The sequence below is a fragment of the Cupressus sempervirens genome, chromosome 10 (assembly GCF_028749045.1).
Source record: "Cupressus sempervirens isolate cs-2001-9-10 chromosome 10, ASM2874904v1, whole genome shotgun sequence".
Taxonomy (NCBI): domain Eukaryota; kingdom Viridiplantae; phylum Streptophyta; class Pinopsida; order Cupressales; family Cupressaceae; genus Cupressus; species Cupressus sempervirens.
This window is the reverse complement of record NC_143127.1, coordinates 670,714,102-670,727,779: the sequence shown is the minus strand read 5'-3', so window position 1 is coordinate 670,727,779 and position 13,678 is coordinate 670,714,102. Positions and strand designations below refer to the sequence as shown.

General features: G+C 32.2%; 1 protein-coding gene across 1 annotated transcript; it reads left to right on the top strand.

Moving 5' to 3' along the window:
• The first annotated feature begins 1,420 nt into the window (after window positions 1-1,420).
• LOC149535605 (annexin Gh1-like) lies at window positions 1,421-7,034 on the top strand. The gene is made up of 6 exons (XM_089806799.1): window positions 1,421-1,571; window positions 3,546-3,691; window positions 4,740-4,958; window positions 5,390-5,605; window positions 6,402-6,491; window positions 6,615-7,034. The coding sequence occupies exons 1-6, from the start codon at window positions 1,496-1,498 to the stop codon at window positions 6,849-6,851; spliced, it is 984 nt and encodes a 327-aa protein (XP_089662925.1). The 5' UTR covers window positions 1,421-1,495; the 3' UTR covers window positions 6,852-7,034.
• The last annotated feature ends 6,644 nt before the right edge of the window (window positions 7,035-13,678 follow it).

Genomic DNA, 13,678 nt, shown 5'->3' with positions numbered 1-13,678 from the left:
AATTTTAAGTTGACCCCTTCTTGAATCCTTCCATGTTCTTGTGAACTAACCTAGTGCATATTTTTTTTCTTTTGTGTGTTATCTTTTGCATTCAAATTTATTTATTTATTTATGTAAACCCATTTATGATATAATGTAAGAATCATTTGCTAACAATAAGATAGCATTGTAGTAGCATTAGTAAATTATATCACAACATATCATCTTAGGTCAATTGCATGAAAGTAATATCTTTAACCTTTGTTTTAATTGGTCAAACTAAGGTTCTTATTTAGGATCGTACACCCCTCAAAATTCAATCATCCTATAAATCATTTCCAAAGATCATCAATCACTACGAAAAACTAGATATTAGAATAGAAAAGTAAGCATATTCCACAAATTATTAGTATATCTTACAAGAACGAGTTCATGCTTGTGTTTGAATCAATTATTTTACTTTTATAGACCAAATTTAAATCCAAGAAAAAAACATACCTAATTTGTAAAACCTAAAAGTATCATTATAACAAGACTTTCAATTTAAACACATCAACGAAATCATTCTCTAACGTCCATATTGTTTCATTTCTAAATCGAACTATAAATTTATTATTTACAATTAAATTTTATATATCTAAAATAATAAATTAATCTATTATTTGATTCTTATATAAAGCTTAAACATTTATATCTCCAATTAAATTTCATTTGAATGGCCTAAATATTATATGTAAAAGAGTGTAGAAGAAATATATGGCCACGTACGATATTTGAAAATTACAAACCAAAGTTTATGGTAAGCAAATGTCTACACCTCGTCCAATAACACCATAAATAAATAACTATTTAGACCCGAATGTATCAATTTGTAAGTGATCTTATCATAATTCAGCATTAAAAATGTTATCTCCCATCTATATCTTCTATCTATTTATACCCATAATTTATTGGGCCTGGCCTAGCTCAAGACAAAATACAAAGACAAAAATAAATAGTCAAACTATTTTTTTTTTCCAGATTTAACATCTCAATTTATTTTTCTATTTTTAATCACAATTCAACAAAATCCATTGTATTTTAGAGTTTTAAAATTTTAGTCATTAGTACATCCTAGAAATTGAACAGCGAATCACATCTGTACAAAATTAAAATAATGGTAAGAATATTGCAGCGTATGTCCCGAATAAATGTAGAGCCTATAAAGAAAATTCCCACTAGCATTTGCGAATCTCAATCTCTTTACGTGCAGGCTCGGCAAATTCTCTAGTGATACTCATTGCTTCTTTAATCGTCGTTGATTTTCATATCAAGCTCATAGTCACCGAAGCTTTCTCTGGCCAATATTCTTTCCTATTATTTTAAAATTTTATTCCATTATAATGGACCTTTTTCATATTCTTTTCTGATGCCTACATTGCAAGATTATGTGTGTTGTATAAAGATCAAATGCCCATTAAACTCTTCATTCAGCATTACCTGCAGTGTAGAGTTGGGTATCTTGAAATACACAGCAATGGCTGACTCTTCTGTTTTATGTGTCGCTAATCCTATTGTCAGAGACTGCGAGGAAATTTATCGTGCTTGCAAAGGTATTGATCATTATACTGAGTAGAAAGATATTTGTTTTGTTTGACATTTATTAGAAAAATAGTTCTTCATTTATTATTGATTTAAGTTTGTAGGAATTGATTGTGTCTATAAAAGATATGGGAACTTTAATTCTTCTATAAGCATGACAATAGTTGCAGTCTTGTGGTGTCTTATAAGAAGTTAAGAATGTGATTTCTAAATGTAAGAATAATTGTCTGGCTTTTTCTTTCGGTTTGTAATTTATAACTATAATTGTTTTTAACTGAGTTAGAAATGGTTACAAAAAGTGATATTCTTAAACATCACGAAGAATTAAGCTTGAGAAAAAAAGTCAACTTTGATTATTTAAAAATTAAGCTTAGTGTGTGATGTTTAATCCGTTCTCAAAAGATCTTACAATAAAATAGAACATTAAACATTACAAATCAAGATGAGCAGCTGCCTTGAAGAAAAACATAATAAACCCACAACAAAAACGACAAAACCCAAAAAAACAGCAATAAGCCAGAACAAAACATAGAAATCTAAGTGAGAGCCTTCAAGGCAGCCTCTTCTTCAACCATATTCATCTCTTGAGCCACATTCTTAAGCTCATGAATATCTTGGGAGATTTCTCAGCCTCCCTTTTCAAGTCAGCCCTCGTCCTCTTACAATCTCTCTTGTCCTTATCCTTGTCCATTTGAAACCCTCTTAATCGTGCAATGCCAGCTTAATAACCCTAAAGAAATTAGGCCCTCCATTCCATTCAGTAGTCAATATGTTCTCCAGGTCCTCTTGGTCCAGTTTAAAATTGTGAGAATCAACCCTTAAATCAAAAGAAATCTAGGTTTGTTTTTTTACCCGTGGACTGACTTTCGCCAGTCTCCAAGATGGGTGGTTTTTCCAAAGCCTTAAGCTTGCCTTTACTAGCAGATGAGGGAATTAGGGTTGCGTTCTTTTTAACCTTGTTAGGACGGAGATACTCCTCCTTTGCCAACTATGTTTCCCAATTTTCCTCGCCGTTAGAAAAACTAGTATCATTATCTTACCATTTGCATTACGAGTACAATTCTTAGTATTATTGAGAAATAAATCATATTTGAACCAAACAAGGATTGGCCATGAAGAGCGATTGCAGTTTAATGGTAGTGTTCTAGCAACAAATGGGTGATCCTATGTTCAATTCTTAATTGATTTATGAAAATTTTAATTTTTTAATCAAAAGCCAAGTCAGCAAAGACATAATAAGTTAGAATTCTTCAGCACTTACAAAGTACTTACAATGTAACTCTTAGAGGTGTTTGTAAATGAGGCAAAGCTAAAGAAGAGATGGATCACTCACAAAAGAGGATTGGTAATTTAGAGGTAGTTAGTTAATGAAGATATTAGCAACTACTAACATTAATTACTTTACTAGACTCAAGAGGCATGAAGAACAAGATATAATTATCTCACTATTTCAATAAACACTAGATACATTAGGATAATCCAAGTACATTTGAAAAGATTTTAAAAGAGAAATATAGGTCCAACAACATTCTTTCATTTGTAATGTGAGGATGAGAGGTCTTCAAAAGAATAATAGTATAATTTTTTGTTAGTAAAATGGTTGTTTGGTTGTAAAACAAATTTTAAGATAATTTCACATCAAACATCTACATGTGATTCTATTTCATCATAGATTTACATAACTAATAAGACTAATTAATTTTTTTAACTAAAATTTAAAACTATATACAAGACTTATTAAAATTATATACTATAAATATCATCTTCTTAAAGTTAATATATAAACAATTCTATTTATATTTATTCTTAAAAAATATTCTCACGAAATTATAGTAATACTTTTGAATCGTAATAATTATTTTCTACTATGACAAACATAACGTAATTATTATACTTTACCATTACCAACATAATACATTACTACTATTCAAGCACAATATGTTTAAGCCCCAACCATTTAACAATGTATTTGCTTTGTTGAATAGGCCTTGGAACTGATGAAGGAAAGATCGTGGAAATAGTGGGAAACAGAAATGCTGAGCAGAGGAAGGCAATTAGAGAGACCTACTATACAATGTACAAAGAAGACCTCTGCAAGAGACTTGAAAAAGAACTTCATGGTAAACTAGAGGTTTATCTCTAATTTACCATACTCAAACTTTGATGACTTTTATTCACTATAAATTGCATATTAGTTTATTGAAATGAAGAATTGTTAATTTATTAATTTTGGTAGGACTTTTATTAACTATTAATAACATCAAAGCTTAGAAATTTTTTTAATCTTTTGTAGAATTAATAAACGGTCAGTTTGGGTTTGATCACTTATGGATCATAACTTTCTATGATAGGTAAAAAGTCATGGTGTTCTATTTCTATTGTGCTATGACGTAAAGGGCATGTCACACTCTTATGTTATCAATTATAAAGATTAGGCTGCCTACTATTAAACATCGCCCACTAAGGAAAATATTTAGCTTAGAAAAAATAAGTCAACTTTGGCTACTTAACACTTTTAGTCTAAAAATCAAACCTTAGGCATGTGTGGTGTTTAAGCTCTAGACTCCCCATATTCATTTGATACCTCATGGCATGTCACATAGGGTTACATGTCTCAAAGTCTTCCTAACAGGACAATATGTCACATCAGCATCACACCTAGTCTTCTCCAAACTAACATGGTACCAAAGGATATATCACTACCTAATCTCTGTACTACATGAAGATTTATCACATTACCATCATGTGCAATCTTCTCCAAGTCCACATGACACCAAAGGACCTATCACACTAGCATTCTCCAATCAATATAGTACAAAAGACTTTGTCACATAAGGATGGCATTCATTCTTTCACAAGTCCACATGGTGTTAAAAGATATATCACACCAACATTACTTTATTTCCCTGCTGAACTCTTGAACCAATCTTTTTTTTTTTTGATAGAGGGTTTAGACCTACAAGGCAGCCCAGCGAGGCACGAAGCCTACCTCATCCCTTATGATGTCAAAGCTTTGCACTCAGCAAGACTTGATCCCTAGTGTGCTCTTTGTGAGCCATTCAACTTCACGAGTAGACCAATCTTATATATTTAGCTTTCACTAATCACACTAAAGAAAAGTTTCTCCGATATATAGAATTAAAATTAAATATTAATAATTGAAAATGCTTTGAATGTAGAAAGCAATTGGATTGTGGATGAGGGAAGCAGCTGAAAGGGACGCCATCATAGCTGGAAGAGCCCTAGAAGGATGGAGCACAGATGACCGCGCTCTCACTGAAGTTATCTGCACAAGATCTTCGACTGAAATCATAAAAATCCGTGAAGCATACAACAAACAATTCCAACGGTGCTTAGAAGACGACGTTGCATGCAAAACCAGCGGGCCCTTCCAGAAGGTGATTTCATATACCGTGATTGCTAGCTATTACAATAATTTTCCAGTGGGATAATGATAAGGTCTGTAGAAGGGCAGAGTTTACAAAAATTCTATAATATAACAGTAAATTGTGAGCATTTTATATAGGAGATGGTTAATCTTCAGACAAAATGTACTAAAGACAAAATAAAGTCAATTTTTTTTTCATAATGATCTTTTTGAAAAAAATTTGTTGTTTTGGACTTATCATGAAAATCAAATAAATTTTCAGAAAATTCTATGATATTTTGAATTTTTAAAAAATTGATCAGTTATACAGTTTATAGGGAGAATAGCTGTATCCTTTATATAGAAGATTCAACACATAATAATTAAGAATCTCAACTTTTTACCAATAAAAATAAATAAAAGTTTTGTAGAATAATATGTGTCATTATTATTATACGGCAGCTGCTTCTGGCGATGCTGAAAGCACACCGGTGCGAGAGTAAGGAGATCAACATGAAGCAGGCAAAGTGCGATGCACAGAGATTATATGAAGCAGGAGAAGGAAGATGTGGAACAGATGAACATACTTTTGTTCAGATAATAAGCCAGCGCAGCATCATGCAACTTCGTGCAACCTTTGCTTTCTACAAGCAGGAATATGGTCATGAAATTATGAAGGTATGATAGAAAACCATTACGTATTATTGATGTTACAAGAAATTGTTTCTAAAGTCGATAATAATCAGTTGTTATCTTCGAAAATTTTATTATTTGGAGGACTGGTTCTTGATTCATTCCTATATTTTTGGATTTGATTATGCTGAAATTTTTATTTCAATCTTCCCCTTATTTATTCTGCATTGCTATTTTTCTGTTCCATTGTGTTGGACTTTTAGTGCTAATATTTTGGATCACACTTTACGATCAATTATAATGGTCAATGATAAATTTTCTAACCTGGTCTAAAATGCCAAGAGAATTCTATTAGCCTATTATACTATTCTTTATTATTTTGAGATTTGATTGTGTTTAGATTTTGTATCAATGTTTCAAATCGCATTCTATGATTCATAATCAAAACTATAGAAAGGTTTAGATACAGTGATTCAAAAATGCCAACACAATCATAATATCCGATTTTATTTTTCAATATTACTTTAACATTCAATTGTATTGAAATGTTTCCATTAACATATTTTATCACATTTCATGGTCTATCAGCAAGATAATAAAGAGCTACATCTAGAGATTAACAAGTGCTATCTTAAAATTCTATTATCAAGATTATAGAATTTGGAGTGTGACCTGGAATAATAAAAAATTAGACTTAAAAGGACACATTATTTCTCTCTAGCATACTACATGGTAACAATAATCATAAAATATGAAAACAACATTAATGTAAAAACAATACATCATAAATTTTAAATTGAAAAAACTATGACACCATCATAATGCTTTATAAACATGACAGGCGCTCAAGAAGGAAACACAGAAAGAGTTCGAGGAGGCTGTTCGCATGACTATCAAGAGCATGTATGCCCCAGCTCAGTACTTTGCCAAGGTAAAATTCGATACTATCTCCCAACAAACAAAGACTTTGCTAATATTGAATTGAAGCCATTGTCCTGGTACTAAACTTTCCTCTGTTACATGACATAATAATTTTTCTATGTGAAATACTTAGGTGCTTCACAAAGCCCTGAAAGGACTGGTTAAGGACGATAGTACAATAGCTCGTGTGATGGTGACTAGGGCAGAGGTGGATTTGAAGGAAATTGATGATGCTTTTGAGAGGAAGTATGAGATGAGTATAGTGCGAGCACTTCACCAGGATCTCTCTGGACACTTCAAGAATTTCTGCCTTGCTCTCACTGCTCGTGCAGGAATCTCTCAAAGGGCTATGTTGTGCTCTTGCAATTGACTACTCTCATTATTTCATATTGCTATGCCACTAAACTATCTATCAAACTTATCTCTATACTCGCAATAACAATAATTAGTCAATCGGTGCATTGCAAATGCTTGGACAATAAGGCATAAAGAATTATACTTCCTTTGTTTTCCACTTCTTTATCATATTAACACTAATTATGTTGGAAAATCATGTTGGATTTTAAACAAATATGACAATTGTTCTAAAGATTTATTTAAAAAGTTATATAATTATATTAATAATTTTATGTTAGTGTGTGTCTATATATATATAATGTTTATGAATGTGTATGTTCATTATTAAAAACATTTTGAAACAATTTTTATTAAAAATTAAAATAATTAACATATTTTTAATTAATTATAAAATTTAATGTAATAACTTTTAAAATTTATAAAAAATAGTGAAAATAGCATTACATATATGTGGTATGTCTTCTATTATGTTTGTGTATCGATGTATATGTATATTACATATTAATTTATATATAGGTATATGTATTTAAAAAATTTGATAGTAGTGAATATGATTTTTAAATAATTAGTTATTTTTATCTTTAAAATTATAGTAAAATACTATTATGCTTGTTACATAATAACAATAGACCTTTTTAATTGTTTAAGTTGTGTGTATGGGTTGTTTGTGGTATGGTAACGTTTGCTACACCAAAAATACATGGAAAATCTAACACATGATTTTTTTCTTGACATATTTTGCCTCTTAATTTATGGATCAATGCTTGGTTTCGTAGTGGTGTTGGTGATGGTTGTCGCTTTGTGTTATAGTGGTAGTAGTGGCTCATCTTTTAGAGATTTTGTGTGGAAGGGGATCGTTGTTGGTGTGTGGCATTTCTAGTTTCATAGGAAAGGAGGCCCTAGCTTTATATATGGTTCTTGCAAAAAAAAAAAAAATCTAGAATTTTTGATGCAAAGGACTCCCCTTAATACCATAAACTCATAACAAAAACAAAGAAATAATAACAAATGGGAGAACAAAATATGAACTTCTTACTATTGCCACAAATGCGAAATTATAGAATTCTCAATTACAATATGCTAACCCAAATGGGCACCTTCATTTTAGTAATCTGTAAGACAGTGTTGCAAACTATCACCCAGAGCTGTCCAAGACAATGTTTAGGCCTTTCTTAAATAGGTAGTTTTATGCTATCTGGGAAGGTTCTAGATGCTCAAACTTAATATCTAGGGCCGACAAACCCTAACAATACACATAGAGTCGGCCAAATACATCTTTGACAAATTATTTTAGAAAATTTGGTAGCCCAACTTCCGAAGGCCATAACTCATGAACTGTTGTTCCAATTGGCTATTAATAACCAGTTTTTCAAAAATTCCAACTCGTGATCTACAGGGTCAAAACTAGAGCCCTTTTGTCAAGTTTTCGGACCTCACCTAGGAACTCTAAGGCCTCCAATAGTGAGCCTAAAGATTTTTCTACAAATTTTTCCACTGAAAATTCACAATAACTTCTCTGATACTTAAGCTAGAGCAATGAGATTTTTATGGTAGGCTTATATCTCTAAAATGATCCTTCCAATAGAAAATGAGAACTTTTCAAGCTTGTATGACAAAATTACTAAAAATAGCAAGTTCCTATAAATAGTAACCACCCTGTCTACTAGTCTTTATTAAAATAGAAAAGGCTAAAAATAAAATATTTTTGGGTGATGCAAGATTGCCCTTAAACCTAGGATGCTCCTACATTAGATAGCTGGGGTAATTTGAGAAATGACCCTGTCATGTCTCAAGTGTTTAGAGGAAAACCAAGATGGTTGACCTCCTCCTTTGCTAGCCATGATGAATCCTCAATTGGTCTTCCTTTCCATTTGACCAAATATTTCTCATAAGTTCTGTTTTTAGTACTTTTTCCAATACGACTGTCTAGTATCTCCTCAATCTCTTTGGTAGCTGAACTAGCTACTGGAATGCTCCACTATGCTTCTACAACTTCATCTCCATCACCTCCTTCATAATACTCTGTCAAATCTAAAATATTAATACTAGTGAAATATTCAATTCAGTAGGCAACTCCATTTCGTATGCATTTCCAAAATCATGCCTCTTCACTATCTTGCATGGTCCAAACTTCTTCATCTTCAGCTTATTATATGTACCTACTGAAAAATGCTCCTTTCTCAAATGAACCATGACTTTATCTCCAATCTGAAATTCCTTATATCTCCTTTTCACATCTGCCTTAGCCTTACACTGTCTTTTCATCTTTATGATGTGCTTCCTCACCTCCTCATGGATGTTCTTCAAATGTTAAACAAAATCTTCTGCTTCAACACTATTTATCTTTCCTTTGCCCAACTTCCTCAATTCAAAAACATTTCTAGGACTACTCCCATATACAATCTAGGCAAGTGCACCAAGTTGTGGTGCCAAAAAGATGACACCTTTTTTTTCTTTTCTAGTTTTGAAAAGCATGTACGCGTTATAGTACGCACATGCTATGGCTTGGGTATCCCAAGCCATAGCACGTACGTGTTTTTCAAAAAAAAAATTATAAAGTGTGTGCACGCCATTAAGAATTAAATTTAAAAAACTTTAAATAGCATGTATGCATTATAGCACATACGCGCTTTTCAAAAAAAATATAAAGCGTGTACGCACTATTAAGAATTAAATTTAAAAAGCTTTAAATAGCGCATTCTATAGGGTGTATGTGATGTTTAAAGCTTTGCATTCTACCAAGCCTAAGGTTTGGTTTTGCCTTGGGGGTCCAACCCAAAGGTTTGGAGTTTGTAAACTAATCTGAGACGTGTTTTGTTGCAAAGATACAAAAAATTATTAATTTTTCTTGTGTGCTCTCCTCCAAGTTTTCTCGTGGTTGAGCATCGATAAAATTAGGTTACATGACATTGTAGGTCTCTGTATTAGCTATATAACCATATAATTTATTTTTTATTTGAACTATTTCAAGCCTTTCATCTATAATTTTTTTTGAATGTATGTCCATTCTTTGTCAAAAACCAACATGTACTAATTGGGTTGTAGATTTTGGTTCATTCATTAAATTTTGCAACAACTTAGTTTTTTGGAAACTATACTCCATTCTAAAGAAGTTTTGATTTTAGATTAGTTTTCAATCATTTCTAGCGAGAGCACACAAATATTTCATATTTTTGGGATGTGTTTAATTTTTTAAAAAAAAATTAAAAAAATACATATTATAAAATTACCCAAAAAATTGGGACAAACTACATAGTGTTAGGTAACTTTTGACCAGAGTGATTAAACAATTTCAAAACAATTTAATATTTTAGGGGGGCCACACTTTGTACTATGTTATATATTTTTGGAATAAACAGTACCACTTTCTGTGGGCCCCTTTTTTGAGGACCTAAAACTAAACCATTTTGAAAAAAATTTAGTAGTTTAGAAACTAGATTCAAAGGACTACTAGTTTTATTTTTGTCATATCTTTAAATTTTGAGTGTAACTATTTTCAATTTCTTGTTGAAGTTTAGAAATTGCTGATTTTAGAAAAAAGGTGTCCACTTATAGCCCCCCTTTTGGCACCACAACTTGGTGCACTTTGTATGCATGAAAATGCGGCATATACTAACACACACACTTCAACATGGTCCTTATTTGTGGATTCATCGCGGAATGAACATTGAATTGTACATTCAAAATTTGCCCTGCAAAGCGACCTATTGCCTTCTATCTAAAGAGATTTTGCCTGTTAATATCCTCAGAATCGAGGTGTAGGCAACCAGACCCTCTAAGAACAAAGGATTTGACAATGGAATTAAGCTAAGAATGAGTATACAGATTAATCTAAGAAAATGAAAGATGCAATGTAATCTAAGAACAAATGAAGCAAACTAGATTAAGCATATGCATGATTAAACTAAAATGAGATTAAACTAAAAATGAGAATGTGTGCAAGAAATGGAAGTAAATATGAGCATGAATTTCAACAACAATTCGATAGCAAATCAATTCATCCTCTCCCAAATGAAGAGATGAGGGTCTCTTAAATAGAGTTTCCTGAAATCCATCAACGGTTGAGATCGATTCAGATCAACGGTCAGGATTGAAGATGATTTTCAGTCATAAAGGGAGATCCCTAAGTTAAAGGGAGTTAACAGACTTAATTTGAGATAAATAAGGAGTTAACTATTTTAATTTGAGTAGATAAAGGAGTTAACTGTGTTAACTCATTTTTTATCAATAGTGAACTGGAAATTCCCCTTTTTTGAACTGAAGAGAGATTTTGTTGAGATATTTAATTTAATAAAATGAAATATGCTTTCATAATTACTTTTTCTATTTAATTAAATAATCTTTAATTAATTAGAGACACTTTTGTTTAATTAAATAACTTTATTTAATTAATTAGGAATGTCTTCCCATTTAATTAAATAACTTTGTTTAATTATTTAGAAGTAAGTACTCTATTTAATTAAATAATTTCTTTTAATTAATTAGAAATACCTTTCTCATTTAATTAAATAATTACATTTAATTAATTAAGATAGGTGTATTTATTAAATTAAATAAATTTAATTCCATGGTATATTAGCCTTAGGATATAATTTAATTTAATTAAAGTATAAATACTTAATAATTAAATTAAATATTAATCAAGTAGGTTTAATGCAACTAATATGAGTACGTACTATAGGAATTAAATAAGAAATATGATGAATGCAGATTAGGGTTTTTCTGCATCTGACAATTAAGTCAAGTAGCGAATAGCAGAATGAGAATTGCCTATTAGAATAGGACTTTGGAATTATCAGAAATAGACTAGAATTGGTATAATGGCAATGAGCCAATTTTGGGGTATTACATTTTCCCCCTCTTTGAATGAATGTGCGAGCAACATGTTCAATTCAAAGATAATCAGAAAGCATGATGTGAACATGAGATTGGTTCTGAAGGTGATGACACGGAGACCAATTGATAAGCTTTTTAAGGACCTTCTCTAGAGCAGAGCTTAATCCTAAGGAATTCAAGCAAAGCACTTAGATACCTATGATCGATAGCATTTAAAAGACTATCTTCAAAACGAAGCGTAATCTTTAAGGATCTAGACAGAATGTCTAGATACCTAAAATTGATAAGCATTTAAAAAGTTTCTTCATAACGAAGTTTAACCTTTAAGGATCCAGATAGAACGCCTAGATACCTAAAATTGATAGTATTTAGAAGATTATCTCCAGAACGAAGCTTAACCTTCAAGGATCCAGATAGAACACCTAGATACCCAAAATTAATAGCATTTAGAAAGTTATCTCCAGAATGAAGCTTAACCTTCAAGGATCCAGATAGAACACCTAGATACCCGAAATTGATAGTATTTAGAAAGTTATCTCCAGAACGAAGCTTAACCTTCAAGGATCCAGATAGAACACCTAGATACCCAAAATTGATAAAAGATAACAAGGTCTCATTAGAGTCATAGAATCATCCCCAGAACGAGGTTTAATCTTCAGGAGTCGAGGTTTAGACTGTCTCAATACCTGTCCATCGAACTCTGAGAAGAGTTGTTATAAGGTTGATCAATTGATGAAAAGATAAGATAGATGGCAGAAATGTCAGATAGAAGGGAACAAAAACCCCCAAGTGATGAGATGCCCCAAGTGACGAGATGCCCCAAGTGACTAGGACATAAGATGGGAACTAAATGCCCTGAACAATAAGTATTTAATGATGTAATCATCATGCCCCCTCGGGAGCAAAATCGAAAGATGACACACCAAAAATATGATTGAACCAGTATATCATGTAAAGTTGACTTCAGTTGACTATTTTCAAAATGAATTTTGAAAATATGGAGAATGTAAAGTTGAAAAGATTCCAAAAATTATAAAGTATCAAAAAGATTTGACTGCACAAGCATTCGATCACATTGGTCCCTAAAATTTTAAAATGCATTTTTAAGGCTTTTGGGTGTGTCAGATCTCGAATTTGATCTCGAAAATGAATCCAGAATGGTCCAGTTAGCCAAGGGTGCAATTTTTACGCAAATTTGAGCACTTTTGAAAAATTTGGTCAACACCTATATATAGGCTTGAAGTGTCATTTTCAATTCATTTGTGCTTTTGTCTTTTAGTGATTTTGAGCTCTGATATAGACATGGCAGTGAACTTGAGATATCATCGTTTTGAGCGCTCCAAATGACATAGTCGGCTAGCAGACTACGAACCACTGGTGAGTCATCGATCTCCCATCTTCGTACTTTCAATTACACATTTTTTGAGATCATTTATGCATGTTTTTAGCATGTTTTAGGATGTGCAATTCTTTCTTCGTGCAAGACCGATCTCTTCTCGCGCGAAGATATTCTTTCTTCGCGCGAAGAAGCAGGATGTGTTGTTTCTTCGCGCGCGGTCGGAATATCTTCGCGCGAGGCGATTTTGGCTTCGCGCGAAGATGTAGATTCTTCGCGCGTGGCAAATCCTGTTTCGCGCTAGAACCTTTTTTCTCGCGCGAGATGATCTATCTTCACGCGAGGAGATCTATTTTCGCGCGAAGGAGAGTTTCTTCGCACAAGGAGAGAACTATTTCACGCGAAACCATATGTATTTGTGCGAGATTTCAGCAATCTCGCACGAAATTTTGTGCCATTTTTGTAATTTTTGCATTTAGAAATCGCATTGTATTTTGTTTTGATGCTTCGATTCGTCTTGATACTGATCGTTTGTTTATCATTTTTTATTTTTTTTGCGTGCAGGAGGTATTCAGAGACATCTCATTTAGATCTCATTATCTGCCTTATGGAGAGTTATTGCGAAGTTTGGATGACGCAGATCGGGCACACATTGCCCGATTGGGTTT